This window comes from Sus scrofa, chromosome 5, assembly GCF_000003025.6.
Source record: "Sus scrofa isolate TJ Tabasco breed Duroc chromosome 5, Sscrofa11.1, whole genome shotgun sequence".
In the NCBI taxonomy this organism is placed as follows: Eukaryota; Metazoa; Chordata; class Mammalia; order Artiodactyla; family Suidae; genus Sus; species Sus scrofa.
This window is the reverse complement of record NC_010447.5, coordinates 44403834-44431690: the sequence shown is the minus strand read 5'-3', so window position 1 is coordinate 44431690 and position 27857 is coordinate 44403834. Positions and strand designations below refer to the sequence as shown.

Below are 27857 nucleotides of genomic sequence, written 5' to 3'. Positions count from 1 at the left end.
AAACAGTGATAGTTTTACTTTTTCTTTTCCAATTTGAATTCCTTTTATTTCTTTTTCTTCTCTGATTATCAGTGGCTAGGACTTCCAAAACTATGTTCAATATCATTAGTGAAAGAGGACATCCTTGTCTTATTCCTGATAGTGGAAATGCTTTCAGTTTTTCACCATTGAGAATGATGTTAGCTGTGAGTTTGTCATAAATGACTTTTATTATATTGAGGTAGTTCCCCTCTATGCCCACTCTCTGGAGAGTTTTTATCAGGAACGGGTGTTGAATTTTGTCAAAAGCTTTTTCTACATCTATTGAGATGATCATATAGTTTTATTTATTTATTTATTTATTGCCATACCCACGGCATATGTAGGTACCCAGGCTAAGGATCTAATCGGTGCTACAGCTGCCAGCCTACACTACAGCTACAGCAACACCAGATCTGAGCTGCGTCTGCTACCTACACCACAACTCATGGCAACACCAGATCTTTAACCCACTGAGCAAGGCCAGGGATCAAACCTGCAACTTTATGGTTCCTAGTCAGATTCATTTCCATTTGTGCCATGATGGGAACTCCTATATTTCAGTTTGTTAATGTGGTGTATCACACTGATAGATTTGCAGATAATGAAAAATCCTTGCGTCACTGGGATAAATCCTACTTAATCATTGTATATGATCTTTTTAATGTATATTTGTATGAGGTTGGCTAATATTTTGTTGAGGATTTTTGCATCTATGTTCATCAGTAATATTAGCTTGTAATTTTCTTTTTGTGTGTGTGGTATCTTTGGTTTTGGTATCAGGGTAATGGTGGCTTTATAGAATGAGCTTGGGAGCATTCCTTCCTCTGCATTTTCTGGAAACGTTTCAGAAAAAGAGGTGTTAACTCTTCCCTTAATGTTTGGTAGAACTTAGCTGTGAAGCCATCAGGTCCTGGACTTTTGTTTTTTTTTTGGAAGTTTTTTAATCACATTTTTAATTTCAGCACTTGTGATTGGTCTATTTATATTTGCTGTTTCTTCCTGGTTTTGTCTTGGTAGGTTGTACCTTTTTAAGAGTCTGTCCATTTTTTCTAGGTTGTTCATTTTATTGTCATACAGTTGCTCTAGAATTCTCACAGGATCCTTTGTATTTCTGCAGTGTCAGTTATAACTTCTTTTTCATTTCTAATTTTATTGATTTGAACCCTCTCCCTTTTTTTCTTGATGAATCTGGCTATTAGTTAATCAATTTTGTTGATCTTTTCAAAGAACCAACTTTTGGTTTCATTGATCTTCTCAATTGTTTTCTTTGTCTCTATGTTATTAATTTCTGCTCTAATCTTTATTATTTCTTTCCTTCTACTAATTTGGAGCTTTGTCAAAAATAGAACACTTTACCAATATGCATGTCATCCTTGCACAGGGGCCATGCTAATCTTCTCTGTATCATTCCAATGTTACTATATGTGCTGCCAAAGTGAGCACTCTTCCTCATTCTTGAGTAGACATCAAGCTTTCATCATCATCTGTTCTTCCATATTGGGTAGGGGAGTTTTCTTGTCCCTACATGGTCAAACTGGGATTGTCATGGCATATTGGAAATGATCAAAAAGGTGGTAACGTATACTAAAATGTGATAAATCATCTCAGGTTTCAGTATAATGTTACCTTTCCATATATTTTTGTCTTTAGTGTGTGCAGCAAGCATGTCCTTAGAAGCATTAACTTACTGACTTCACTGCGCAGGATGTGGATCTCATTTTACCATTGTTTTGTTGTTTGGGGGGCATGTCTCATGTTTCTGTTACATGGATTTGTTGTTATGCAAGCCTGCCTAAGTGATCTTTAATTTACAGGGGTCTCCCGTACTTTTTTCTCTACTTTCTGTCCCCCAGTGGGATTAACTATTTAATCACCTACTTTGGCCCTTTACTCTGTCCCTATTAATAATTCTGTTAACTCTCCAAGACAAAGGCAATTGGAAACAGAAGTTTTCATTTTAAACTCTCAAAATCATTTTTGTTCCATTACTGTTTCTATTTTTCCTAAGAAACTAACAATCCCACAAAAAGCGAGAGGCTTCTGTCAATTTAGGACAACTAGAGGGAATCAAATCTTGCCAGGAATTTAAATTTCCCATGATTAACAAACACACTTTGAAAAGAGTGTAAGTGGTCCTGAGATTGACAGTTCCTGAACTCAGATTAGGTGAAGCATGTTAAGTCTCACCTCTATGGACTATTTCCTTTTAAGTAAAAAAAAAAAAAAAAAAAAAAAAACTTTTAAAATTGATTTTGTCCTGGGAAATACTTAAGGTCCCAGACCCAGAAGCAGTTTCTTTCTCAGTCTCTTGTTTTCTTTTATAATACCATTCCCTAGTTAATTCAATCACTGGCATGATTTCACACACCTGGCTTCTTTCCTTCTTTTTAAATTTCTTCCAATCACATCCAGTCTTTTTCTTAAAAGCTTCACATTGCCTGTACTGATTTCACTTAGAAAGTCACCAAGCCACAGGATTCAACATGACTCTGGAATATATTCAAGTTTTCTGAGTATTTGGATCACATGGTATAATCCAAAACCTGGGGGTGACCCAACACACTCAAATACACACACCTACATAGCTGCCTGATTAGCAGCTTTTGAAAAATGGAGTATTGCTGTGGAAGCAGAAAGAAGTTTTCCTATTATTAGAAACCTACTAAGTGGTAGCCACTATGCTAGTGATCTGATTTCTATTATTCTAATCCTCACAAAACTCTATGGTATGCCTTAATGCTACCTCACAGGTGAGAAATTAATCCAAGAAAGTTGTCACTGATCCAAGGAAGTACCAAGGAAGTGACAAAGCAGAATTTAAATGCAGTTCTTTTATCTCCAAAGCCCACGTTTGCCCCACTGCATTGCATTGGCTCTTCCTAGGAAATTGCTTCCTCTAACCAGGTACTTATTCTAAAGAACTGTGTGCCACTGATATGTGGTATGGAAACAAAGCATTGACAAAATGCTGAATTGAACCTTGTGTCACCTTGAGCATTTATTATAGATTCTTATGTAAAATGAGATAAAATTTTGCTCAATGCAAAATTGTTTTCAAGAATAGAAGAATATATATGATATATAGGAAAGCTGCTGAGGGTAAATCCTAAGGGTTCTCATCACAAGACGAAAATTTGTTTTCCTTTTTCTGTTTCCTTCTTCCTTTTCTATTTATTGTATTTATATGAGAAGATGGATGTTAGCTGAATCTATTGTGGTAATCAGTTCACGATAGGTATAAATAAAACCATCCATACCGTATAATGTAAGCTTACACCATGATGTATGTCAATCATTTTTCAATAAAACTCAATAAAACTCAAAAAAAAGCAGGAAAAAAGAATAACAGAATATATGCTGAATTATTACTGCTCTGAGATCACAGAATGAGATAGTCTTTTGACAGACATTTTAGATAAATATGCAGATGAATACTCTGAGGCCCCAAGAGGTAACTTGTCCCAGTCACACAGCTAATACAGGACAGAAGTAGGATTCAACCCTGGCCTTCTTGACACCAAAGAGCCTGAGATCTTTCCAACGCACCAGTGGTTCTCACTCTTGGTGTGTATTAGACTCACTTAGAGAGCTTGTATAAAGTACAGATACCCAAGCTTCAACTCAGAAGTGAGTCGGAATCACCAGGGTCAGAACACAAGGGTTTCTTTCTTTCTTTTTTTCTTTCTTTTTTGTCTCTTTAAACCAATTCCCAAGCAACCTTACCATATGCCAAAGTTTGACAACAACAGTACTACACATATTGCTTTATAGTCCTTTAGAAGGGGTCCACATGACAACAGTAAAAACCTCTAGGTTAATACTTTATATCTTATGGAAGTTAGTGAACTAGCAAAATCAGATTTTGTGAATTCTTATGAATTATTTACATTAGATATGGTAATGTAAGGAAGTGATGGTGGGTTTTTGCCTTAATGTTCATGCACTTATTTGTAGTTAACTGTTCTCAACTTATATATATATCTCATATATATATATATATATATATATATATATATATGTCTTTCTTATTCAAGAGCTAGCTTCCAAAATCTCTCGATTGTGACCACATATTATATTTGAAGAGAGGGATTCAGTAAACTGAATAAAGATCAAAGACTCTAATGATTAGAAAAGATATCATTACCTTCAGTAATCTGCAAGAGGGAATGACCTAAGGCCCTGGATGCCTCCCAAGTGAGGTCCTGTGGATAACAAGTTTGTTGTAGAAGTCCAAGTTCAGGGCTCTCTATATTGTTTCAAAAGCGTTATGTAAATGTTATGCCCCCCACTCCTTGCCCAATTCCTGCCTCTAATAAAAATGCAGTCTTCAGAGTTCCCGTCGTGGCGCAGTAGAAACAAATCCTACTAGGGACTGAGAGGTTGCAGGTTTGATCCCTGGCCATGAACCAATGCCAGGTTAAGGATCTGGTGTTGCCATGAGTTGTGGTGTAGGTCACAGACGTGGCTCAGAGCTGGTGTTGCTATGACTGTGGCATAGGCTGGCAGCTGTAGCTCCAATTAGACCCCTAGCCTGGGAATCTCCATGTGCTGTGAGTGTGGCCCTAAAAAGCCAAAAAAAAAAAAAATGCAGTCTTTGTTTCTAGCCACAGAAGTCATAGCCAAGGGGTTTATTGAATCCAAAAAATTTCTCTTTCTGTGAATTTTCTTACTCAGGGTTTTCAAAGTTTCTTTCTTGCCTCTGGGCTATAAGTAACTACTGCCGTATATAGAAAAGTCTCTCATGTTTAAAAACAAGAGAGAGAGAGAAAGATACTTGCCTGTGTAATGTCAAATGAATGGAACACTCCTAAACTTTCCAAGAGAAATATATTGCTTTGTTATCAGTTTGAAATGCTTAGATCCCCTCCCAGCTGTTATCTCTCAGTGGTCACAGAAACATGTCCTTCTCCTGTCAAGAACAGAGTTTCCTAAAATGGAAAAGCAGCAGTTCCTCTGCTTGTCCACTGTGCAAAGTGGACAGTTGTTATTCAGTGCTTTACAATCTCAGTCCTAGGTCATTAAAATTATTAAAGAATATGTAAGAAGGATTATGATAGAGTCTTAGAATCTAAAATAGTTACATTAAGTTCTTTATTGGTAGTCTTTCAATGAAATTTTTGAATTTTTTTTCTTAACTCTTTTTTTTTTTTTTTTTTTTTTTTTGCTTTTTTAGGGTTGCACTTATGGCATATGAAAGTTACCAGGCTAGAGGTAGAATTGGAGCTGCAGCTGCAGGCCTATACCACAGCAACAGCTACATAAGATCCAAGCTGCGTCTCCTACCTACCCTGAAGTTCATGACAATGCCAGATCCTTAACCCACTGAGCAAGGCCAGGGAACCTGCATCCTCATGGATACTAGTTGGATTCGTAACCCGCTGAGCCACTACGGGAGCTCCCTTAACTCATTTTTATTCCACCTGTTTTTTCTTACCTTTAATCGATATCTCATATTAGCAAAAAACAAATACACAAACAAACCACTTTTAGAAAGACTAGTATCTATTGAGGACCAATTTGTATCATTTCATCTGTCCTTTCGTGTTGTCATTATTATAAAAGAAAGGGGTCTGCTCTAAGCCTTTCCAATTCCCCTTGGCAATGACCCCAGGGAACACTTTACTTCTTTTTTAGTAGTAGGTGTCTTCTGTCTTTCATGCCACCAGTACAACAGACAGTTTCAGGAGTCAAGCTTCTGTTTATGGTTCTATTACTGTTCTTCCAGTAATTAATTTCAGTTTAACAAGCAAAATTTGAGTCATTTCCATGAACTTGGTTCTTTAAAGCATATAGATAAGCAAGAATCAAGCAGTTTACAAACCAGAGGGGGAAATTTAAGCCCAGAATTTTTAGATGGACATGTGGAATTTCCATTGTGGTGCAGTGGAAAAGAGTCTGACTAGTACCCATGAGGATGTAGGTTTGATCCCTGGCCTAGCTCAGTGGGTTAAGGATCCAGCTTTTCTGTGAGCTGTCATAGGTTGCAGATGTGGCTCGGATCCTACATTGCTGTGGCCATAGTATAGGCTAGCGGCTATAGCTCTGATTCGACCCCTAGCCTGGGAACTTCCATATGCTGTGTGTGCAGCCCTAAAAAAAGACAAATAAATAAATACATGAATACATACATACATATATACATAATGGACATGACCTTTCAGAGTCAGTGTTTCTCTAAGTGTGGTACCTGGACAATTAGACCTATCTGTGGAGATGGTTAAGAAATACAACTAAACCTACTGAGTCAAGATCTCTGAGGGTGAAATAAGAACATTTAATTTGTCCTTAGATTTTTCTTATGCCTACACATTTTGAAAAGCACTGATGCCTTGTTACTACCCTGGGCAGTTAAAAGAAGGAATGAGTCATACAGATTTGTTCATCAATTACTTAACAGTGTTAACAGTCCAACTCAAGAAGTTCATATCTTGGGATTAGTTAAAGTCAACTATGGAACTTGATGTCAAATGCAAACTCCTGGGCATTCCTCAGTAATTTATTATTTGGTAAATATGGGATTGGGTCCAAGGATACATATGTTTACGATACATACTAGTCATTCAAATATAGTTCACCTGATGGATAACACTTGAAAAGCAAAGATTTATTGTGTGGCAGTTGGCTGTGATCTCTCGCACTCATTTAGGATGTGGCAACATTTAAAGAATATAATTTTGTTAGAAGCTTTAGCCATGTGCTGAGGTTCCAGACAAAGCAAGTCATACTGTTAGGCATGGCTAATATTATAAAATAGGGCCCTCACTTAGCATGGTGGTTGTACTGATGCAGTCAATTCACTGATTTATTTTAACTCATCATGAGCAATACCATCTGGATCAGAAAACTTAAACTGTAAAAATAAATAAATAAATACACTCTGGGAGTTCCCACTGTTGTGCAGTGGGTTAAGGATCCAGCATTGTCTCTGCAGCAGCTTGAGTCACTGCTGAGATGAAGGTTCAGTCTCCAGCCCAGCACAGTGGGTTAATGATCCCAAGTTGCCACACATCTGTGGTATAGTTCGCAGTTGCGGCTTGAATTCGGTCCCTGACCCAGGAACTTCATATGCTGCGGGTGTGGCCAGGAAAAAAAATTACACTCTGTTCAACTCAGATACGCCCTGCCATTTGAAAATATAAATCAATAAATAGAAAATAGATTGGGACATTATTTCCTGAAATGTTAATTATCTCCTAAAATAGTAATGCTATAAATGTGATATCTTAGTACTGTTCAGTATTGCACAGATGGTCTGAAAGTACAACATGGTATAACAGTTGTCTCTCCCATCTGAAATCATAAAAACCAAAGGCAAAAGAAAATCCATGTATGGCAGCTCACATCACTTGTGGGGAGTCCTTCTGTAGAAGGGGGGATGTTGAAGTTACCTCCCACATCATGCTCTCAAGCAGCCAGAAGTCGTCCCAGGCCAAAGTCAAAGGCTCCAAAGAACCATAAATAAAATTTCTTGTAAATAAATCTATCCTGAAGACTCAAAAAAGAGCATTCTACAAATTCAGCTATTAAAAAGGAGGATAGTTGGAGAAATTTTACATAAATTTTATACAAAAATATCTTACATGTGTTTTTTGTACAATTAACATGAACGTTATAATGGAAAACATTTGACTGTGAAAGCAAATATCTAGCGAGCTTATGATCCACCAAGACTAAAGAGCTATTATTACACATCTTCCTGGAAGAACCAGAATGACCTTTGTTGAAAATGTCCCCCAAATACTCTATCAAACTTATATCAACCCTACTTAGCAAAAAAGCATTGAGGATTGACCCAACTTCTGAATTGCTTTCAGAATTATAGTAATACCCTACTGAAAGGGCTGACCCTACAGTGCAGAAAAATGGTAGCTCAAAGACAGAACTGTTATCTTGCCAGATCAATACATGGATTTGATTCGCTTCCCTTGTCAGCTTCATTAAATTTCCAGGATGGCTTCTGAACATGGTCTTGCCTGATACAAATGAGACTTGATTTCTCTGACTACTCGAGATCAACTTGTTATCACTCAACTGAAAAGCCTAGGGCAGATCTCTGAGGGAGAGGAGCCTGCTGCTAAGGATCAAGAAACAGATGAAAACATTCTTTTAGGGCTAAAGAGAAGACGATTGTCTCTGCTACTATATTACTATTAAAACCTGACTAATTTTCTCTGGTCTTAATTTTTCCAAACATTTAGCCTTACTTTTCTTCACTTTTGCATAACATACCAATATTACATACCATACCAATAATATTTTATCAAAATAGGTTGGAACCAAGATCATTTCATTCAAATCATTATCTGAGAAAATGGGGAAAATACCAATTTAACCTGAGAACTTCTATGTGGAGGGGAAAGTAGAGATTTCTGTTCCATCTGAATAACTATAACAAAAGCTAAAATTGCCAGTGTTCTTTACTTTTCCCTTTATAAATAAATTAGAATATTAGAAAGCAATTAAAATCCCATAAAAACTACATGAGCTTAAGTACTTCTCTTACTAGACATTAGCTAGACAATAACTGCCATTTTTATTAGAGTGAGATTATATAGACTTTTTATTTGTTTTATCCATACAAATTTGCTTAATTTGTTATTTCCTAATAATGTTTGTGCTGCTAAGACATGTTGTTAATCTGGGCCACGTTCAAGTTATGTTGAACGTGTGCTCTTGAGACCTCCTTCATAAAGAGTGGTAATTTTGCTGGTAATTTGTAAAGGCTGTGTAAAGTCTGGTAATTTTGAAAACATTATTTCCCAGGCAGAAATGGAAGCAATCACCATGTGTAAACATGAAGCTGCCTTGTAAGGGAAAAAAGGATGGGGAAGAATATAGATGGCTTACTACCACTCCCTCATCCCGCACAAAAAGTCCAAAATGCATTCCTTATTCATTATTGGAACTGACTTTTCCAAATGTTTATTAAATTAAGGGGAGCAGGAATTATACTAAGCTGACTGAATTGCACGAACTAAAGCAAATGGCTGTCATATTATCACAACTGTAACCAATTTTTGAGAATTATAATGAAACCAGTCAGTGAAAATAAGAACAGTGTGATCATGGCGATCATCTTTGATGATTCCTCTTTATGCTTTAGCTGTTTGAAAAAGTCAAAGAAGTCTGTCCCAATGTGCATGAGAAGATCAGAGCTATTTCTGCAGATCTCAACCAGAGTGACTTTGCCATCAGCAAGGAGGACATGCAGGAGCTTCTTTCCTATACAAACATCATCTTCCACTGTGCCGCCACTGTCCGCTTTGATGACCACCTGAGGTACAGTCCTGTTTCCCTCTTGTGACTTATATTATCCTTGTCTGTGTGCATACACGTGTGTGTAAGTTTCTTTATGGTTTCTGGGAGTTTTTTTAATGAGATATTATCAATAAAAAAAAATACAAAGGAGTAAAACTTCTTCAAAATGTTACCATCCAGAGATAACCATTTAATATTGTGGAGAATATCCATTTCAATTTTTCTTTATGCATCCGTAATAAAATACATTTATGCGCAATTTTACAAAAAAGGGCAAGATATTGAAAATGATGTTTTGCAACCTGTTCAGTTATATTTTTAGATATCTTTCATTGTCAGTTGATATCCTATTATATTTGTAATGACTCCAGCACATTCCATTGTACATGTGTGTAACATGATCAACCAGTTCTGTAGTGGTGAATGTTTTTTGGAGTGTTTTCATTTTTCGCTATTATAAGCAACTCTGCAATGAACATCTCTGTGCATACTTTTTTATATACCTTTGTACTTTTTCTTTGAGTAAATTCCCAGATGTAGAATTGTTAGACACATAGCAGATGTGCGTAGGTTATGAAAAATTTTTGTTTCTATATAGTAAAGGTAGTGATTTTTAATATAACTTATAAATGGATACCTTATTGAATTATATTACTGCTCATCTCAGGTTTGTTTGTTTTTTCAACTGCTTCTGTTTGTTTTCCGGATATACAATTATATATTTATGATTACTTTTGCGGTTATAAGACTGGAGCTTGAGAGCAATGTTAAATAGTGATTGTAGGCATCCTTCTTGGCTTTGACTTTAAAATCAGTGCTCCTGAAGTTCCCGTCATGGTTCAGCAGAAATGAATCTGACTAGTATCCATGAGGACGCAGGTTCAATCTCTGGCCTTGCTCAGTGGGTTAAGAATCCGGGGTTGCCGAGACCTGTGGTGTAGGTTGCAGATGCAGCTCAGATCTGGTGTTGCTGTAGCTGTGGCATAGGCCAATGGCTAGAGTCCCAATTCAACCCCTAGCCTGGGAATCTCCATATGCCATGGGTGCAGCCCTAAAAAACGCAAAAAATAAAATCAGTGCTCCTAACTTTTTACCATTAAGCATGATACAGGCTAGCAAGTTGAAATATGTTTTTGAATTATTTTATTCCTTTTAGTGAATTTATAAAAATTGAACTCGAAATACATATTGAATGTCCTTTTTAAACTTTTCAAAATATAGATACATGATCATATATTTTTTCTCTTTTTGAATTAGATTAATAGGTTTCTTGATATTGTATAAAACAAACATTTCTAGAAAGAACTATTTCATTGTCATATTTAAATAGATTTCTATTCTATTAGGTTAAAGATTTTGACATCACATTTTTTTTTTTTTTGTCTGACCTATACCTTTGCCATGGAAACATATTTCTCATTCTGTATACACTGTTGCTCTCCTCCGATTTATTTGAATTTTCCCACTTAAGTTAGGTGCCTAATTTATGTTTTTTATGCTTTTGATGGCTGTTCAAAAGCCCTTTTATAAATTCACAGGACTGTGGTTTTTCCTTCCAGTTGGTTTAGAATCGCGTAACCTCTAAATGCAGTATGCACCATGCATCAATGAATAGGATTTATGTGCATAGAACACATCATCAATGTATAAACACATTCCCAATATCTCATCACTATGTGGCCATGACCCATACTTTTCCTCCTGGGAATCTCCATTCTGCCACAAACGCCAGATGGATATGCCAGTTATTGGAGAGGGTGCAGCTCCAGCAAGGTGGGCTGTGAGTTACCTCACTGGATTTCCTTCTGCCCAATCTTCCCCAGACATGCTGTGCAGCTCAACGTCACTGCTACCCAGCAGCTGTTGCTCATGGCCAGTCAGATGCCAAAACTGGAAGCCTTCATACACATCTCCACTGCCTTTTCAAACTGTAACCTGAAGCACATCGATGAAGTCATCTATCCATGTCCGGTGGAGCCAAAAAAAATCATCGACTCCATGGAGTAAGTTGGGTTAACTGAGGCGGCAAAGGGTACGTGGATTGCTGTTCTCTTTGGTTCTTTGTGGTCATTCATTTCTAAGGTAACAGAGTGAGACAGCTTCAGAACGGTGCTAGCTTTAGCTACCTGTCCTTGCTGTTCCTTCTGTCCCTGGTGGGGAATATAGTTCTTGGTGATGGGGTAGAAAAGTCCTACAGAAAAGCTGTATGAAGTAGTCTATGACTACATGAGGTACTTGAAAATACTTTACATGGAAGTGGTTTCTCACTTCATAATGAACTCAACCTTGCTACTAGATAAAGGAAGTATAATATAGAGCATAAAACATTCAGAAGACATGTTTTGGCATCAGACTGGCAAAAGTTCTGCAACTTACTCGCTGTGTGACTTTGAGCAAATTAAGCCTCTCTGAGCCTTCGTTCCTTCATCTGTAAAATGGGGCTACTAATAGTGCCCATCCTTATGGTTCTAAGTAATTTATATAGGGCAGTTATTGCAGTGCTAGGGTGTGTTTAGTAGCAGTTAATCAGAAAGTGAATATGCCGCAGGTGGGCCTAAAAAAAAGGGAATTCCCCTTGTGGCTCAGCGGGTTAAGAACCTGACTAGTATCCATGAGGATGTGGTTTTGATCCCTGGCCTTGATGTTCAGAAGGTTAAGGATCTGATGTTGCCGCAAGCTGTGACACAGATGTGGCTCGGATCTGGCTTTGCCATGGCTGTGGCATGTAGCTCCAATTTGACCTCTAGCCCAGGGACTTGAATATGCCACAGGTGTGGCCTTAAAAAAGAAAAAAAAAACATGGTTAATAAAGAAGAATGAATAGAGAGAGGGATGTCCCCCACACTTCAAATATGGCAGAAGGTATCTCTCTTGACCTATTCAGCTGAAAGGCACTATGCTTACTGTATTATTATGTAGGAGAAATAGAGGTCTAGCTTTTTTCTCTTTTTGCCAACTAATGGGAACTGCTTTCTCCTTAAGACATGACCCGGCCTCAGAACAAGTATGTTTCTCTGTTCTGCCGCTTCCTTCTTCTGTTTACCAAGTTGATCATGTCTTGTCTTTTTAAAAAAAGAATCTGCATAAAAAGTATTATAGGGGAGAAAATATACCATTTCACAGTGAATTCATCAGATTTTTAATTTCTTATAATACTGCATTTCTATTGAAGATATTCTCTTTAAAAATGAAGCTTTAGCTGAACCAAGAGTTTATTCCCTTCAGGTCAAACATTTTTATCTCATACAGCTCTGAGAATAGATATTTTTACCTGTCATTTAAAAAGATCCAGGACAAAGAAAAATGAAAGTCACCTAAAGGAGCTGGGAGTTGTTAAAAGTTGCTAATAAATGGTGAGCTGCTTAATTGGTTCAAAGGAACCTTTCAGAGTCTAGAGTTTGTTAGGCTATTTGGAGAAAAGATGCCACAGTCAGTGCAGAACGGTGGCTGTCTAGAGCCTGGGTGTGTTTTCAGGATGGACTTGATTTGTTTGCCATTTAGCCACCCTGTACACTGTTATCTCTTGGTAAATGTGGTATTTCTGGATGTGATAAGCCCAGGAAAGGAGCAGACCTCCTTTGATTCCAGACCCTGCCACTGAAGTTCCAGAAACTTCTTCCACTATTAACTCTCTAACCCCTGACCTTAACACGATTTGAGGAGGAAGGAAGAGGTCTCTGAGAGGTCACGAGAGAGAAGAGGTAGGAAGTGGAGATTCAGCTCACCCAGGTAAGAGGCTTTTTAGGAATTCCATACCATTTCCTGCTTCCCAAACTGTCTCCAGACACTAAAACCCCCCAGATTTCAAGGAATGAGCTCACCTCCCAGAGGAGCTGATTTACCACCAGGCATTCAGCACTTCCCACACTCCCTACTACATGTCAACTGGTAAAGACAGGTAATGGCTTCATGACTGATGATCAAACTGTAATTGACATTTGTACCATGGTTATATCTGTCCTGAATGGCTCTCCAAGGAGAACAAGTATTTCAAAATATATAGATGGCCAAAGGGAACTAGGAATATAATTATATTTTGCCTCGACAGAATATGTTTTGAATGCAATTAGGAAACTAAGGTTTTTGTTTTTGTTTTTTAAATAGGAAGAACCGTCATTACCCAATGTATTTATTCAAAATGTTATACTCAAAGGAGTTCCCATGTGGTGCAGTGGAAATAAATCTGACTAGTATCCGTGAGGATGAGGGTTTGATCCCTGGCCTTGCTCAATGGGTTAAGGATCCAGCCTTGCCATGGGTTGTGGTGTAGGTTGCAGACATGGCTCAGATCCCACGTTGCTAAGGCTGTGGTGTAGGCCAGTGGCTACAGCTCCAATTCAGCTTCTAGCTTGGGAACCTCTCTATGCCACAGGTGTGGCCCTAAGAACAACAGAAAAAAAATTGTTATACTCAGGAGTTCCTTTGCGGTTCAGCAGGTTAAGAATGTGACTAGTATCCATGAAGATGTGGGATGGATCCCTGGCCTCACTCAGTGGGTTGAGGACCTGGGGTTGCCACAAGATGTGGCGTAGGTTGCACCTGTGGCCATAATTTGACCCCTAGCCGGGGAATGTCTTTATGCCACAGATGCAGCCCTAAAAAGAAAATAAAAATGTTATACTCAGGACCTCCTGTCCAGCATCACCCCTCCCAGCACACATACATACACACACACATATACATTTGTGCTGCAGTCACATGGAAGTACTTACACCCCTCTCTCTCTCTCTCACCTCTTCTGCCTCTGCTTATGGGGTTTCTCTTTCTGGAAATGCTTCCACCTCTGCTTCCCCTGATGAGCTCCTAATCAGACATCAAAGCTCTCCCCTGAAAGCCATTGGGCTCAGGTGGCTGTTTGCCAATGGTGCTTACCTTCATCATTGAGCTCAGCATAGGCCACTCTAAACCTCTGGTTGTTTGTTCTCCAGTGGACAAGCTCCTCAAAGGAGGAGGATGTCTCTTGCTCCTTCTTGTTGGCCTATGCCTACACATAGTAGGGACTCAAATATTTGCTGAATGAATGAAAAGTTTTTGACAGAACTGAATGATCATTGCTCATATTGCCCTGGCTGGGATTTTTTCTTGTTCTTTGTTTAGATAAAGCAAGAATAGATGACAGTTCCATAGCAAGCTGATATTTGGAGATGTGAAGTCTTGTGTGTAAAACACCTATATACCCACATCTTATCCTTGTCTCCTCTTAAACTTTGAATAAAATCTGTGTTTAAGTTTGAAATAGTGTTTCGAATAAAGCCTTGCAGCTCCTCACCAGCGAAACCGTTGTTCATGACTGTTTGACGTCTTCTGAAGTTTCAGAGTGACAAATAGTGTTGAAGTTATTCTGAAAAAATATTAAGACATCTAAATCCAGGTTTGGTTGTTGTGTTTTAAGAAAATATTTTTCTCCAATTTCTTCTCTATTTTTTAATTGGCCTGTAGTTAAAATAAAATTGCTTTCCAGAGTTCCCATTGTGACTCAGCAGGTTAAGAACCCAACATAGTGTCCACAAGGATGCAGGTTCGATCCCTGGCCTCACTCAGTGGGTTAAGGATCTGGCATTCCCATGGCTGTGGTGTAGGCCTCATCTTCAGCTCCTGGGAACTTCCATATGCTGCAGGTGTGGCCATAAAAAGAAAAAAATAAGTTAATTAAAAAAATAAATTACTTTCTAAGACTTCTAGGATTCTATTTCCCTTGGAAATTTTTATTAACAATAATGCTATGGGGTCTAGCCACTGTCATTTTCTTAACATTAAAATAACCCTCATTTTCTTCTTTTTTTGGGGGGGTGGGGTCTTTTTAGAGCTGCATCTGTGGCATATGGAGGTTCCCAGGCTAGGGGTCAGAGCTACAGATGCCAGCCTACACCACAGCCATAGCAACACAGGATCTGAGCCACGCCTGCGACCTACACCACACCTCACAGCATTGCCAGATCCTTAACCCACGGAGCAAGGGGGTTAAGTAATCCTTCAGAAGTCTCTCAGCTAGTAAGTCACAGAGACATGATTTTTCCCGATGACCACATCATTCTGGCCATGTGGTTATGATCTTTCCAGTATATGCACATACTTGGCTGTGTCAAAGATTAAACAGTGGTTTCTTAAGATATAGGCTGTGCTGTCAAGGAGAACTTTCCTGATTATGCAGGCTGAAGAGATCCTTCTCAGTGCTGTTAACAAAGGGGAATGGGACCATGAACCAGACACAACCCCCACCACCCTTGCCCCCCTTCTTCTCAGCCCACCATGTGTTCTGTCCATCCCACAGCCCAGCACCTCCCTTCTTTCAGCTCACATCTGAACAGGGTAGAATATCTATGGGCTATAGGAGAGAAAACGATCAATTTCATGGTACTGGAGGTGGTGGGAAGGCTCTATAAAGACAGGCATGGGACATAGACTTGGAAGACTATGTACAGTGGGGATAGGTCAGATGGGGCACTAGGAGGCAATGGAGGAGGAAATCCTGGGGCATGCCTGGGTGGAACTGTAAAGTCCATTTTGTCATCACATATGTGTAGGGAAGCTATTAGAGATCAGTTAGAAAGATACTGGAGTCATACTCTGGACATTTTCAGTATCATGCAGAGGATTTTATTTAATTCTGTAGGCAATGGGAGTCCATTGAAAGAGGTCTGTGTGTGTGTGTGTGTGTGTGTGTGTGTGTGTATGCATGCACACGCACAGGATTTTGGTTGTTTCAGTTTTTTTATTAAAATATAGTTGATTTACAATGTTGTGCCAAATTCTGGTATGCAAAGTGACATCTATATACATATATGCTATTTTATATATGTGTGTGTGTATATATATATATACACACACACACACATCTATATACATATATGCTATTTTATATATATATATGTGTGTGTATATATATATATATATACACACACACACACATTCCCTTTTCTTATTTTATCTTTCATCAGGGTCTATCCCAAGAGATTGGATATCATTCCCTGTGCTGTATAATAGGACCTTGTTGTTTATCCATCCTAAATGTAATAGTTTGCATCTACCGACCCAAACTCTGGGCCCATCCCACTCCCTCCCCCTTCCCCCCAGCATCCACAAGTCTGTTCTCCCTATCCATGATCTGTTTCTGTTTTGTAGATAGGTTCATTTGTGCTATATCTTAGATTCTACATGTAAGTGATATCATATGGTATTTGTCTTTCTCTTTCTGACTTATTTCATGTAGTATAATAATCTCTGATTATATTGTTTCATTTTGTTTTAATCAAGGGAAGACTTTGATGAAACTGAGCTTTAGGAATATTAATATGGTCATGGGGGATGGAGGCAAATGAGCATGGGGAGTCTCCAGAGTCAGGGAGAGCCATTACCTAGGATGGAGTGGTGAGGAGGACTAGAACTTTCAAAGTGGCAGCAGACATAGAAAACACCTATGTGTCTAGGGAGAGAAAAACCAATAGGATGCGACTACTGCTTTGTCTATGGGGTTGCACATACTTTACCCATTATCAGATTAGAACATGCATGATCAGAGTTCCTGCTGTGGCACAGCAGGTTAACGATCTGTCTTGTTTCCGTGCTGGTGAAGGTTCAATCCCTCGCTCACTCAGCACAGTGGGTTAAGGATCTGGCATTGCTCCAGCTGTGGCATAGGCTTCAGCTGCTGCTCAGATTCTATCCCTGGCCTAGGAACTTCCATATGCTATGGGTGCAGCCAAAAAAAAAGGTATATGATTGTCAGGACTTACCTTACATCCATAGTGCCAGGGACTTTATTCCTTTAAACTTCAAATTTTATTGAAATTTGTGCTCCAAGAAGCAATGCCTTTTTGAGAGCTGTCTCAATGTATTGAAGTCCTTTTGGGGGTGTTTTTTTGTTGTTTTTGTTTGTTTGTTTTTAGGGCCACACCTATGGCATATGGAAGTTCCGAGTAGGGGTCTAATCTGAGTTACAGCTGTCTGTCTATACCACAGCCACAGCGATGCAGGATCTGAGCAATGTGTGCAATCTACACCACAGCTCATGGCAGATTCTCCGACCCACTGAACAAAGTCAGGGATTGAACTCACATTCGTGGGTGTTAGTTGGATTTATTTCTGCTGCACCACGGCAGGAACTCCTATTCAAGTCTTAATAACTTCATCTTGTGTAGTGGCGTGATTTTAAATTAGTGATTTCCCAATTTGACCATAAGGATCACCAGATTATCAGACTCTCACCCCTAAGGACTGATTCAGTGGTTGAACAATCACATTTGGGAAATAGTGCCTTAAGGTGCTTTTCTTCATTTAAGTTTTCATTTGAAATAAGGTTCATTCATATTCCAATAATTGATTACCCTCTCCCCTCATTTTGTGTTGTCTTTCAATTTCTAGATGGTTTAATCCAGCCTGGTTGATTTGTACTTATTAAAATTCACAGTTTTTTTTTTTTTTTTTTTTTTTTTTGTCTTTTTGCCATTTCTTGGGCCGCTCCCATGGCATATGGAGGTTCCCAGGCTAGGGGTCTAATCGGAGCTGTAGCTGCCGGCCTACGCCAGAGGCACAGCAACGCAGGATCCGAGCCGCATCTGCAACCTACACCACAGCTCACGGCAACGCCGGATCCTTAACCCACTGAGCAGGGGCAGGGATCAAACCCGCAACCTCATGGTTCCTAGTCGGATTCGTTAACAACTGCGCCACAACGGGAACTCCAAAATTCACACTTTTTAAGCTACCTGGCCACCAGAGGACACAGCTGATGTGCCAGGTGAAACAGAAACAGGTGTTTCTTGAATCAAATACTAATTGCAATCAGCTGCAGGTAAAGACTGTGAGAATCAGGAGAAGGAGGAGTCCTGCAGCTGACAGCAGCAGCCCCAGTAACAGAAGCCCCAGGAATTTCCCTTTGGGAAATTGGAAAAGAGGTCAAATGTTGGAGAGTAGTTAAGCCTTTTGTGCTGAAGAACACGTTGTTAAAACTAAGAGTGTTCGTTCTAGGGAAAAGGAAAAAGCTAATTTTAGTGCTTATGCTTTTATTGTCAGGATTGCTACAGCATTAAGATGACACCTATGCAGCCAATAAAACATTGAAAATTCTGTATAACTTTTAATATTACCAGACTTTAGTGAACCAGAGCAGGGTTAAGTTGTTTTTTAAACAAACTGAATAATTTTCATGTTATCAGGCCATTTGAGCAGGAATAGGTGCTCAATAGATGTCCACAGGGAAATACAGAGGCCAAGTTACCACAAGCCTTAGGCTCTCGGATACACCCTTCTCCTCAGTAAAAGATTCAAATTTATTTTGAAGCCAGTTAAATTTACTCTGAAGCCATCTCTGCCAAACTGAAGTTGGTCAACATTTAACCTTTAAGCTTCCCAGCACTTTTTTCTGCTGCTAGGGGATACTTTAATTTCCAATTTTCCTTCATTCTCTGCAGAGACATCCCCTCTCGTATATTTATAGTCTCCCTACAGTCCCATCTCCTTCTGAGTTCACCTATTCTCTCTTATTGTCCATCTTAGCTGCCCAAACCTTCTATAGAGCATAAACTGGGAGTTCCTGTTGTGGCTCAGGGGTAACAAACCTGACTAGTATCCATGAAGTCATAGGTTCGATCCCTGGCCTCATTCAGTGGGTTAAGGATCCAGCGTTGCCGTGAGCTGCAGTGTATGCCACAGACAAGGTTGGATCCCATGTTGACTGTGGCTGTGGCATAGGCTGGCACCTGCAGCTCCCATTCAACCTCTAGCTTGGAAACTTCCATATGCATGGGTGTGTCCCTTAAAATTAAAAAAAAAAAAAAAAAAAAGAACATAGGAGTTCCCATTATGACACAGTGGTCAACGAATCTGACTAGGAACCATTAGGTTGCGGGTTTGATCCCTGGCCTTGCTCAATGGGTTAAGGGTCCAGCATTGCCGTGAGCTGTGGTGTAGGTCGCAGACGCTGCTCGGATCCTGCGTTGCTGGGGCTGTGGTGTAGGCCAGCGGCTACAGCTCCAATGAGACCCTCAGCCTGGGAATCTCCATGTGCCCCAGGAGTAGCCCTAGAAAAGGCAAAAAGACAAAAAAAAAAATTATTGCATTTACTGAATAACATAACTCATTCCTAAGGCAGAAAGGTCATTGGACACAGAGATTAAAAAAACAAAAACAAAAACATAATCTCTGCTCTGCTTGACTCATGGTAAAGTGAGGAAACAGACAATGAGCAAGAGCATAGGGCATGATAATTGCCATAATCAAGGAAGGACATAATCCAGTTGAGAGAAGAGGGCAAATGTAACCATGAGGCAGTGTGTCCAGTATTTACTCCCCAGAAAGCTTTTCCTGATAGACCATTCAACTTGCACTGCTTATTTTGTAAGAGAAAATTAGGAAAGATACATATTCCTCTTGCTATTTCATTCAATAAATACATAAATTATGAAATGATTAATGATATTAGATTGATTAAATAAGATTCAAATCAAAAAAACAGTAATATTTAGAATAAATTGCGCATGCACGCGCGCACGCGTGTGTGTGTGTGTGTGTGTGTGTGAGAGAGAGAGAGAGAGAGAGACACACACACACAGACTTCTGAAATCTTCAATAACTTTTTGCTGCTTTTGAAGTTATTTCAGTAGAAGTTTGGAATTTGGAACCTATGGGTTCAGACATCTTCCTGAGTTGGTTTATATGGTGTCTTTTTTCCATGCTAACTTATTTACTGTTGGAAAAACAAGCAACAGCAGCAAATCAAACTTTGGTAAAGAAGGGCATGAACCAATTTTAGGTCCTGAAAAGAGCCTCACTCAATCAATGGATATACATATCTCTTACACTCATCTCCTCTTTGAACCCAGGAAGTGGCTAGATGAGATATGGTCTGTTTGGCTGCTTTAGAAAAGAAATCTTCAAACCAGCTATTACCTTTGTATGCTCCTTGATTGTTTCACTTAAAATAAGAATGTTTTAGATTTGTTGGCTCATTTTGTTTGATCAAATAGCTTTCAGTGCAGTTGTAAATATTCTTGTTTGTCCTTATGGTAACCTAAAAATTTAGGACAGATGTAGTTATTGCCATTTTTCACAAGTGAAAATGGAGGAAACAAGATAATTTAATTGAATATAGGTGGAACTACAAATATTGGAGACACGCCATCTACAGAACACTATAACTTCTTTTGCTTTATGTTCTTAGAAACCTAATGAAACTAATATTTTCTAAGACAAGCTAACTCACTAAATTCTTTACAGCCTTATTGAAATTAGGCTGTATTTCTTCTTACCCAGTTTTTGTAACCTGTATGTTTTCGCAAGTGGAAAAAAATGTTCTCAGGTCAATCAATTCACTGGTGACCCACAAATGAGAAGAGATACATTATTATAAAGATGAAGAGGTACCTGCATGATCCCTTACTCTCTCCCAACCCTCAGGTGACCATACAATTGAAATATCTTCTGTTTTTCTAAGTATTTGCAGTTGTTTTGAATTCTAGGGACTTCAGGACACTAAGCACTAGTGGCAGCAGAGCTAGGAAAACCAAACCATCAGAGGCAGTGCTCATGTTCTTCTCCAATATCAAATGAGAGTTATTGAACTTGAGAATTATGTTTCTGAATAAGTCTTGGCATTCAGCACATCTTAAATTCTCAGCAGTTTGTCATGGGAGCAAAAAGATAATTGCTAAGATTTTTCTGCAATCAAAATAGTATGACTGTGCTTGGTCCATTAAAACAGGAATAAATGTACCAAACATATAGATTATAAAAATCACACTGATAGAATTCGCATTGTGGCTCAGCAGTAACGAACCCAACTAGTAACCATGAGGATGCAGGTTTGATCCCCAGCCTCACTCAGTGGGTTAAGGATCCGGCGTTGCCATGAGCTGTGGTATAGATTGCAGACGCAGCTTGCATCTGGCATTGCTGTGGCTTGTGGTGTAGGCTGGCAGCTGCAGCTCCAACTGGACACCTAGCCTGGGAACTTCCATATGTTATGGGTATAGCCCTAAAAAAGACCAAAAAAAAAACAAAAACAAAATCACACTGACATATTCAGATGGCCTAATTTTCCAAAACTATGTTATATATCAAAAATTTAACCAAATCTATCAGCTAAGAGAGACATGATTTAATTGACAATAATTTCATTACTCTCAGAGAAGAGTAGATAGACTTTGGGATTATCATAATAGTGCTGCCATCTTTTTTTAAAAAAGTTGAGGCTGTTGCCATGGTAACTAGTATTTGTGATATAGGTCTTCTTGTAAGTAGAGGTATCCAATGGTCACTCTTATCAAAACTGCTTCAGAGTACTATAGTACTTGACAGACTCTTAATAGTTCTTAGAGCACTTCAGAACTCATTGGAAATCTCTGGAAATGATTACTAAGTTATTATTAGCACAGATTCTAAACAGACCTTCCAAATACAGTTCATGTATTGGCTAAAACAGATTGTAAGTCTGCTAAATGTAGTTGCTTCTCACTGTGAGTAGAATTTTAAAAATTCCCAGTTGAGAGTGTCAAGACTGGTGCCCTAGGTTGTACCTGGACAACACTGACATATCTTGGATGACAGCCTCTCAAGTCCATGACCACAGCAGCTGGCTAGCCTGCTGCGGGGCACATGACTGCGGGGCACATGACATTCACAACACGTTCAATGCATGTACCTCTGTACCTGTGGGAGAGGAAATAATTGAAGATGAGAGATTGAGTCTCAGTAATCAAGTAGCAGATTGCATAGCTGTTAGGTTACTCTATCAAGGAGGGAGGCTGTGGATTCAACTTGGAAGGTTGGGCTGAGCAGAGGAGGGCAAGAAACTCACCCATCAGGCATCATTTGGACAGGCATACTCAAGCATTTGTGTCCTCCAAGAGTTCCAAATTCCTAAACTCAAGCTAGAAAGTGGAAGTTTTGTTTGATGTTGGTGTCTCACAAGTTCTTTTGGGTCTATTGTCCAACATGTTACTTTTTTTTTTTAATTTCATGGCCACACCCATGGCATATGGAAGTTCCCAGGTCAGGGATTGAAGATGAGCAGCAGCTGTGGCAACACCAGATCCTTTACCCCACTGTGCTGGGTGGGAGATTAAAGCTGCACCTCTGCAAGTGACCCACGCTGCTGCCGTCAGATTCTTAACCCACTGTGCCATGGTGGGAACTCCTAGAATGCTTTTTTACTCTGACTCCCTTCAGGTGGTTAGATGATGCTATTATTGATGAGATCACACCCAAGCTGATCGGGGATCGGCCCAATACGTACACCTACACCAAAGCCTTGGGAGAGATGGTGGTACAGCAGGAGAGTGGGAACATCAACATCGCCATCATACGGCCCTCCATCGTGGGAGCAACCTGGCAGGAGCCTTTCCCGGTAAGCCTACCTGTCTGGATTCCATGCTTTGCTCCAAACCAGCATCCTTCCAGCCCAGTTACTTCCCGATGTCTTTTTCTTCCCCCCTTTTCAGAATGTACAGCTGAGTGCATCAAATCAAACATGAACCCACTGTATTAAGACCAAAGTCCACATTTATTTGAAGATTTATCCAGCATGGGGCTCCTCTGGGAGTTCCACTGACTGTCCTGGAGTTGGGTGGAAATCTTAAATTAGCTTGTTATTAGCTCTAGTCTCAAAATTCCCATGGGAAATAGTTTTAGTTCTTGGCTTCCCCACTATAGTTTAAATATACCAGAGTGTTCCTGGTGGCCAAATTGGTAGTGTGTACCACTGCCAGGGTAAATAGGAATCACAGAACTCACAGAAAGACCTCAGTTGAGGAATCATTTTTTTATCCCTGTATGCTGCTATATCATTTTGAAAGTATTTTGAATTTTACCATCTTCTTTAAAGCAATTCTGTGAAGCTTTTAGGACAGATAAATCTGAGCTCCCTTACTGACTGACATGGAGCCTTTTGAGTTGTTGCATCTATAAAACTGGGCTAATCCCACCCACTGTCTAATCCCATTTAAGGGTTGATCAAATGAGAAGATGTATGAGGAGTGCTTGGTGCAGTGCCTGGTCCCTGGTAAAAGGCTCAGCAGATATTAATCCCTTCAGCGTCTCTCCCCTCTGTCCCATTTTACACATACATTTTGACTTCCACAGATAAAGAAATAGACATAATAAGATCAGTTGACTTCCTAAGGACTTAGGGGACAAACCGAAAAGACATTTTTCTCCAACCGCTCCTAAATAGAATCTTTCCTCTAACATCTGTAAGCAAGCTAAGATAGATAGATAGGGAATAGTTAGAAAGCTATGGCTCTTACGATTTTCAAGAAATAGACATTTTCTACAAACCATGTTTGAAATGTTCCCCTGGGGGTTAAAAGCAGGCCCAGGTGGAGAAAATGAATTGGTTAGCAAATTACAATATTAAGACAAAATCCAATTTAGCTCCTGAAATATAACTTGAGACCATCCATGATTCCTGCTATAAAAAAAAAAATGCTGGCAGAATTTTAATTCTTGCACAAATCAAGTACAGAAAATATCCAGTGCTTTGTTGTTGTTCTCTGTGATCTTGGAACTGCTGGATTAGACAGTTCTGTTGGCTGGGGTCTCAGTGCTCTTGTTTGAAGTTTAAGATTAGACTGCAGATGGTCTAAAGGTCTAATGATTTTCGGACATGGGGAACCAATAGAGATTTTTTTCTTTTTTTTTTTTTTTTTAGGGTTGGGTTGATAACCTAAATGGACCTAGTGGGCTCATTATTGCGGTATGTATAATGGTGTAGAAATAAGTCCTTGAAATCTAGTGGAGGGATAGTAGCAAAATGCCAGTGTTGGGTTAGCTTCATTGATGCAAAACCATAAACATTATTTTACTACCTACAGTTGATGGAACTTATTTCACTTTTGCTGATTGGAAAATAGAGGCAGAATGAAATTAATTATCCATGGATATTATCATCAGAAAAACAGAAGTACTGGGATATCTATTACTACTTAAGAGTTTTATTTTTGGAAAGTCTTTGAACCTCTAGGACATTGACTATTTCCCCTAGTTAACACAAGATGGGGCTGTTTCCTCCTTTTTGCTCTAACCATAACGAATTAGTCCAGTGAATTAGGGATGCAATAAAACTTATATCCACAAAATTATTAAATTTATGGACATGTGGACAGAAATTACATAAACACATCAATAATGATTTCTTAATAGATACAAGAAAGTAAACTACCAGTTGAAGCAAATTTTTCAGATATAGTGATTATCTTTTCAACAATAGTCCTCTTGGTCAGCAGCCTTTGTGTGTGTCTCCCTGCCATGGTGACTGATCCAGAGAGCTGTGGTGCTTCCCAGTTCACACTGGATCATTTTAGGGCTGGACCCACACCTCTCCTCTTTAGGACAATGAACAGGAATTCAGTCCTTTAAATGAGTTTGCATCTTATTAGGGATCTCATGTTTCAGACTATGCCTCTGTTCTTCTCAGAACTAGATCCCACATGAACTAAAATACAAATATTTGACAGTGTATTATGACTCCTTGTCCAAGACAGTAACAGTGAACTTCTAATTTTTTCATTTCTAGCACCTCCTCTCTTTCTGTTCCCTACCTGCCTTCAACTCCTAAGGCTTAGTTGGGGTGAACATTTGGTAACTTAGAACATAATTATTTGCACATGATTTCAGAGTGAATTTTATTGCATTGTTTACAAAGCTACACATTTATTCAAATTTTCTGAAATTTTCCAAACTGGTTTATGTTAAGGGAAAGGTAACTAGTTATAAGAAAACAGAAATTAGGACCATAAGAAAGTACTGCAAACTGATGTTGAAAACATGCAGGGTATAAATGATTACTTCATCAAATCAGTAAACATGACCTTTTACTAACTGACTTACTTACTTTTTTTTTTTTTTTTTTTTTTTTTGCCTTTTTAGGGTTACACCCATGGCATATGGAGGTCCCCAGGCTAGTGGTTGAATCGGAGCTACAGCTGCGGGCCTACACCACAGACCCAGCAATGCCAGATCCGAGCCGCGTCTGTGACCTACACCACAGCTCACTGCAATGCCAGATCCTTAACCCACTGAGCGAGGCCAGGGATAGAACCAGCAACCTCATGTTTCCTAGTTGGATTTGTTTCCACTGCATCATGACAGGAACGCCATACTTATTGAGATGACTTTTATTAACATGAATAACTCCCAGTTCTTACATCTATATGATATCAGTGATCTGTGAAGTAAACAAAAATACTGAACAAAAATAAATAATGGTGGTTTTTCCCCAAGTAATAAGTTTCTGTTAAATAGTAGAATTTTATTAATTTAAAAAAATGTTTCTTAAACTTCTAGTGTCTATTATTGCTTGTAAATTAGTAAGCACCAGCCAAAAAAGCATTATTTAAGAAATGGAAAACTAAATTAATGGGAAAGTTAGAGAACCTTAACTCTTAAAATACTTTGTGAATTAATTTTAAGATGTGAAAATCAACTCTTAGTGTTTATTAATTAACTGAATACATGAAGCCTGTCATGAATTAAAAGAATTTTACTCCCAAAAGGAACCATTAGTGATTCATGGAAATGTTGGAACTTGAGATGAACTTGAATATGGAGGTCAGTTGGGCTAAGAGCAGTGACCCTTACTTAGCACGGGAATTTAGCAAACAATGGATCAATTTTAGCTGTTATTACTAACAGAATGAGTATTATCTGATATTTACTGTAGCCCTGGCTGCTACTCAAGATCTGGCTGATATTTTATATCTTTTTCTCTGTACAGGCTGGAAAGGGGTTTCTTCGGTGCGTAAGAGCCACTCCGATGGCTGTGGCAGATTTAATTCCAGCAGATACAGTTGTCAACCTCACCTTGGCTGTAGGATGGTACACAGCAGTTCACAGGTGGGAGAGCTTAAGCTGGCTTTCAAAGATTGGATGAGGCAAGGGGTGACTATGTTAGGTACCCTTTCAAAGTATATGCATTTTATTGTAGAAGACCCCAGAGGGTGTCCATCATGTATGCATACAGTTTTTTATAAATGCCAATTACTATTTGGTTGATCATAAAGTAATGAATTCTTTAAATCATTTAACCATAAAATTCTGGATAAACAAAAAGCATATCTTTCTATTCAATAATCTAAAATACAACTTCCTTTTTTTAAGGCAAAGAAGATAAAAGTGGATGAAATGAGAATTTTTTTTTAACTCCTCAGTTCCCAATAAAAGCTCAAATTTCAGATCACCATTAGGGCGAAGAGTATTTCCTAGTATGAAGAAAAAATAATAAATTGTATATTTGGCTTTGTTAGTAATAGGTAAACAAAATTATTTTTTTCTTAATTGAAAACAGACATTTAGATGTTTTCTAACCCAGCAAGGTGTACCTGGATTTAGAAGAAAACATGGACTATATTTTTACCCAGTGAAGATGTCAAGAAGTTAGAAATATGACCTGCTTTCTCATTGCCACCATTCTTCTATTTGCTCCATAAATGTATCAAACTATATGAGATCTCTTCTTCATACACTACACTTGCCCTTTTCCTAGTCTTCTTCCATTTTGTTCGTTAACTCAAAGAAGGAACAAAGTGTTGCCAAAGTGTTCATGAGAATTATTTTAAAAAAACCTTTTTTATTATTTATTTATTTGTTTTTGGCCATGCCTACAGCATGTGGAAGTTCCCAGGCTAGGGATCAAACCTATCCCACAGCAGTAATCCAAGTCACTGCAGCGACAACATCTTAACCTTTAGGCCACCAGGAGCTCTGAAAAAACCTTGTTTAAATGTTATTTTCCCTTATCTTTCTTTCAATAGTTCTCCATTTTGTATTTATATAACTTTTATTTTCCAGACCTAAGTCAGTATTGATCTACCATTGTACATCTGGCAACTTCAATCCCTGTAACTGGGGCAAAATGGGTAAGTGCCTACAGCCAATGCAACTCCCTAACGACTAGAGTCTACCCACTCACAATTAGTGTCTGCCACAGGAAGAAAAATAGACCAAGTGTGTCATGGAGCTCAGAGTCTAATGGAGGAAAAGACAAAACATGGTAAAGAGACAAAAGTAATTGCAAGTCCATGATTTTCTTTTCTGAGGAGATGTTCGAGAAGAGACTTGTGGCTGCCTGATGGGAGGGGGAGGGAGTGGGAGGGATCGGGAGCTTGGGCTTATCAGACACAACTTAGAATAGATTTACAGGGAGATCCTGCTGAATAGCATTGAGAACTATGTCTAGATACTCATGTGGCAACAGAAGAAAAGGTGGGGGAAAAACTGTAATTGTAATGTATACATGTAAGGATAACCTGACCCCCTTGCTGTACAGTGGGAAAATTAAAAAAAAAAAAAAAGTAATTGCACATTGTAAACATGTAAGAGTTAACTAGAATGTAGTGGTATACTAAAGGGGCCAGGAAGATAGCTGCATGATTATAAGAAAGAAGGGGTCCATTAGCTATAAAGATTTCAAAAATAGATAAAACCAAGTAAAAGTCAGTGATTATAAGCAATGTCAGTGATAAAATACTCCTCCTGCTAAGCAGCTGCTCTCATGCACAGCCCTTGCCTCCCAGCCACACCACTGAGAATGTGACATGATCAATGAATGGCCAAGTAGATTTAGAAGGGTCTGATAATATTAACTC

General features: G+C 38.8%; 1 protein-coding gene across 6 annotated transcripts in view; it reads left to right on the top strand.

The window, feature by feature from the left end:
- Nucleotides 1-27857, top strand: part of FAR2 (fatty acyl-CoA reductase 2) — a 172699-nt gene that overhangs the window by 127816 nt on the left and 17026 nt on the right. For 3 of the 6 annotated variants that reach the window (XM_013988334.2, XM_021092129.1, XM_003355533.4), the window contains 6 exons: nt 9125-9300; nt 11103-11282; nt 22444-22621; nt 23924-23968; nt 25988-26106; nt 27061-27128. In XM_013988334.2, the coding sequence (XP_013843788.1) occupies nt 9125-9300; nt 11103-11282; nt 22444-22621; nt 23924-23968; nt 25988-26106; nt 27061-27128 (766 nt within the window). The remainder of the gene's footprint in view (nt 1-9124; nt 9301-11102; nt 11283-22443; nt 22622-23923; nt 23969-25987; nt 26107-27060; nt 27129-27857) is intronic. The other 3 variants (XM_021092128.1, XM_013988335.2, XM_013988336.2) reach the window with 2 other exon arrangements.